Genomic DNA, 4,823 nt, shown 5'->3' on the forward strand with positions numbered 1-4,823 from the left:
AAAAAAAAAAAAAAAAAAAAAAGAGTATAGTATCTAACATGCTACCTGTCATATAGTAAGTGTTCAACAAAATAGTTATAACTTCTATGAGGTAGGAATGGAAGGGGAAGAAGACAGCCTTATGGCCCTGTTTTTGTTTGTTTGTTTGTTTGTTTTTGAGTTGGAGTCTCACTCCATTACCCAGGCTGGAATGCAGTGGCATGCTCACAGCCTCCCTATCACCAATTTGCTGGGCTCATGCAATCCTTCCACCTCAGCCGTCCAAGTAGCTGGAACTACAGGCGTGTGCTACCACGCCCGGCCATTTTAAAAACTGATTTGAGCCGGGCTCGGTGGCTCAGCCTGTAATCCTGTGCTTTGGGAGGCTGAGGTGAGTGAATTGCCTGAGCCCACGGGTTCGAGACCCGCCTGGGCAACTTGGCATGACCTTATCTCTACAAGAAATCAAAAATTAGCTGGGTGGTAGCGCGTGCCTGTGGTTCCAGCTACTTGGAAGGCTGAGGCGGAAGGATTGTCGGAGCCCAGCCAACAAGGTCGAGGCTGCAGTGACCGGGAGTGTCCACTGCACTCCAGTCTGGGTGACAGAGTGAGACTCCAACTCAAAAAAAAGAAACTAATTTGTTGTAGAGATAAGGTCTTGCCAAGTTGCCCAGGCTGTTCTCGAACCTGTGGGCTTAGGCAATCCCCTCACCTTGGCCCCACAAAGTGTTGGGATTACAGGCTTGAGCCACCACGCCTGGCCTGTTGTTTTATTTTTTTAAGTAGGAGTCTCACTCTGTCACCCAGGCTAAAGTGCAGTGGCATGCTCACGGCTGCCACATCCTTGACCTGCTGGGCTCAGGCGATCTTTTGATTTATTGTGGAGACAAGGTCTTGCCAAGTTACCCATGTTGGTCTCGAACCCCTGAGCTCAGGCAATCCTCACCTCCACCTCCCAAAGTGCTAAGATTACAGACGTAAGCCACCATACCTGGCTTTCTATGGCTCCTTTATAAAAAGGGGCTGTCTCCTCCATCTAAGGAAGCTGTGTCCTTGCCACCCATTGGACCCAACCTTTACCTGCCCCAACTTACCTGTCAATGGAGACTTCCACGGTGAGGGACTCACTGCCTTCCTGGAGTCTCACCAGCAGCCTGAGGAAAAGGGAGGTAGATGGGGGAGTGTCAACCTCAAACTCCTGGATAGACCAGATATTTGAAAAAGATAAGCCGGGCTCAGCTGTAATCCCCGCTGAGGTGAGCCCGGATTGCCTGAGGTGAGTGGATTGCCTGAGCCCGCGGGTTCGAGACCCACCTGGGCAACTTGGCGAGACCTCATCTCTACAATAAATCAAAAAATCAGCCAGGCATGGTAGCATGCACCTATAATTCCAGCTACTTGGAAGGTTGAGGTGGCAGGATCGCCAGAGCCCAGCAGGTTGAGACTGCAATGGCCCAGAGCGGCCACTGCACTCCAGTCTGGGTGACAGAGTGAGACTCCAACTCAAAAAAAAATAAAAATAAAAAGATAATGGAAGAGATCAGAAGAGGTAGACAGATCCTGGGGAAAGGGAGAAGAAAAGGCCGGGAGCAGGAACATCTGTAGAGCCAGAAGACACGCAGCGGAAGGAAGCAGGATGAGTTCTAAAATGCCAACCTTGTTTGGACAGTGAACTTGCTCCCAGTCTTGAGGATGAGGGGTCGATGGGGAGTTTGGGGCATGCAGGGCTGGGTTTCTACCACAAAGGCTCTGGGGAGAGAGATGCAGAGAGAATGTAGAGCTCAGCATCTTTCGAATGGCTCCCCTTCCACCTTCCCTCCCCGGGCCACCCTCCCTGGCCTCTAGACCTTTGGAGCAGACGCTGTAGCAACTCCTTGACCTGGGCGCTGCGCTGCTCCACGCCTTTGGTCAGAGGATCATCTTGATAGGTAACCTGGCTGCTCAAATCATCCAGCTGTTTCAGTAGTTGCCGCAAGTGAAACAACAACTTGGCTCCAGCTGTGAACCTGGGTGACAGGATTCAGGGAGAAGGAATCGTGAGTCTCCTGGAGGCTCATTTGGGCTGTAAGAGCTCTTCTTCAACATGGGCAGAGTCAGAAACCAATGGGGGCCAAAAAAGAACCCAGGAGGCATATACGAGGTTATTCAACTGGATTCAAAAGCTGAGAAACAAAAATCAAAGCCACTTTTACATATAAAACTGAAAAAAGAGCTGGGCATGGTGGTTCATGCCTGTAATCCCAGAACTTTGGGAGGCAGAGGCGAGAAGATTGACTGAGTCCAGGAGTTTGAGATCAGCCTGGGCAACTTGGTAAGACCTTGTCTCTACAATAAATCAAAAAATTAGCCAGGCGTGGTGGCACATGCTTGTGGTTTTCAGCTACTCGGAAGGCTGAGGCGGAAGGATCGCCTGAGCCCAGCAGGTTGAGGCTGTGGTGGTCGAGAGCGTGCCACTGCCACTGTACTCCAGCCTAGGCGACAGACTGAGACTCCGACTCAAAAAAAAAAAAAAATTTTTTTTAAATGTTCTGTAAGGACAAAAATAATAAAATAAAATAAATTTCACATGAAAAAAAAAAAAAAGAAGCCAGGCTTGGTGGCTCAGCCTATAATCCCACGCTTTGGGAGGCTGAGGTGAGTGGATTGCCTGAGCTCACGGGTTCGAGACCTGCCTGGGTGACTTGGTGAGACCTCATCTCTACAATAAATTAAAAAATCAGCCAGCATGGTAGTGTGTGCCTGTAATTCTGGCTCCTCGAAAGGCTGAGGCGGAAGGACCGCGAGAACCCAGCAGGTCGAGGCTGCAGTGGCCGGGAGCGGCCACTGCACTCCAGTCTGGGCGACAGAGTGAGACTCCAACTCAAAAAAGAAAAGAAAACAAAACAAAAAAGAAATGATCAATGTTCCCAGTGATGGCAAATATCCTGATGTGATCATTACACAATCTTTGCATGTATCAAAATATTACATATACCCCACAAACATTACATATCAATAAAAAGAACAATGCAAAAAATAGACACATTTGTATATAACCTAGACAAAATCTGGGGAAAATTTATTCAGATATTGACAATAGGTACCTCTGGATGACCAAATTAAGAGTGGTTTTCGCTGGGCTCGGTGGCTCAGCCTGTAATCTCTCCCACTTTGGGAGGCCAAGGCGAGCAGATTGCCTGAGCCCATGGGTTCGAGAACCGCCTGGGCAACTTGACGAGGCCTCATCCCTACAATAAATCAAAAATTAGCCGGGCATGGTAGTGCGTGCCTGTAGTTCCGGCTACTTGGAAGGCTGTGGTGGAAGGATTGCTGGAGCCCAGCAGGTCAAGGCTGCGGTGGCCAGGAATGTGTGTGCTATTGCACTCCAGTCTGGGCAACAGAGTGAGACTCCAACTCAAAAAAAGAAAAAAAATGTAACAAATGGTCAATAGAATAGCAATGTCATCACCAAGAAGAAATGGTATATATTTTTACCCAGGAACACAGCTTCCAGGAATTTATATTACAGAAGCAATTAGGGATATAAACAAAGATGTAGCTATAAGTGATATTTACTACAGCAGCATTGTTTAAGATGCCAAGAAATCACCCACAGGTCATAGTTTGCTAGTCCTGTATGATGATGAATGTTTGCAACTGCAATTTAAATGTCGGTCCTAGACCCTAAGCACTATATATCTATTTTTCTTTTTCTTTTCTTTTTTTTAATTTTAATTTTTTTTTGAGTTGGAGTCTCATTCTGTCGCCCAGGCTGGAGTGCAGTGGCCGCTCCCGGCCACCGCAGCCTCAGCCTGCTGGAATCCGGCCATCCTGCCGCCTCAGCCTTCCAAGTAGCTGGAAATACAGGCGCGCGTTACCATGCCCGGCTGATTTTTTGTTTTATTGCAGAGATGAGGTCTCGTCAAGTTGTCCAGGTGGGTCTCGAACCCGCGGGCTCAGGCAATCCACTCACCTCAGCCTCCCAAGGCGCGGGATTACAGGCTGAGCCACCGAGCCCGGCTCCTATTTTTCAATTTACCTGAACAGTTATGGTATATTCTTAAAATTAATTAATTAACTAATTTGTTTATTTTCTCTAGAGACGGTCTCGTTATGTTGCCCAGGCTGACCTTGGACTCCTGGGCTCAATCAATTCTTCTGTCTCACCTCACAAACAGTTGGGTACTGTGTTATATTGTTTAAAGTCTAAAATTATAATAAATTTTCTCATGATAAAACATTTAAAAGAATAGGTACTTTTCAAGTCTGTTGAAGGACATATTAGTAATTCTTTTTGGCATCACAATATAATTACTATAAAAATAAAGCATTTATTGGAAAAAATAGCAGGAAATTAAAAATAACCTAAATGTCCAAAAACAGGAGTTTACTAATTAAATTATGTTATTATTATATAGGGGACTATTTTTTTTTGGAGTCGGTGTCTCACTCCGTCACCCAGCTGGAGTGCAGTGGCACACTCATGGCCACCCCGGCATCGACCTGCTGGGTTCTGGCAATCCTCCTGCCTCAGCCTTCCAAGTAGCCTGAACTACATGCCCGGCTAACTTTTATTTTTTTTTTTGAGTTGGAGTCTCACTCTGTTGCCCAGACTGGAGTGCAGTGGCCGCTCCCGGCCACCGCAGCCTCGACCTGCTGGGCTCCGGCGATCCTTCCGCCTCAGCCTCCCGAGTAGCTGGAACTACAGGCGCGCACTACCACACCCGGCTCATTTTTTGATTTATTGCAGAGAAGAGATCTCGCCAAGTGGCCCAGGCGGGTCTCTAACCCGTGGGCTCAGGCAATCCACTCACCTCAGCTTCCCAAGGCGCAGGATTACAGGCTGAGCCACCGAGCCCACCTTA

The 4,823-nt window shown here is 47.8% G+C and overlaps 1 protein-coding gene across 1 annotated transcript in view; it reads right to left on the reverse strand.

Moving 5' to 3' along the window:
- LOC103258295 (signal transducer and activator of transcription 2-like) overlaps window positions 1–4,823 on the reverse strand; it is a 12,056-nt gene that overhangs the window by 1,417 nt on the left and 5,816 nt on the right. The window contains 3 exon segments of the mRNA XM_021711324.1: window positions 1,074–1,133; window positions 1,636–1,728; window positions 1,827–1,985. Of these exon segments, the coding sequence (XP_021566999.1) occupies window positions 1,074–1,133; window positions 1,636–1,728; window positions 1,827–1,985 (312 nt within the window).

The sequence above is a fragment of the Carlito syrichta genome, unplaced genomic scaffold, assembly GCF_000164805.1.
Source record: "Carlito syrichta isolate Samal-C Ts95f unplaced genomic scaffold, Tarsius_syrichta-2.0.1 Scaffold302054, whole genome shotgun sequence".
NCBI classification, from domain to species: Eukaryota; Metazoa; Chordata; class Mammalia; order Primates; family Tarsiidae; genus Carlito; species Carlito syrichta.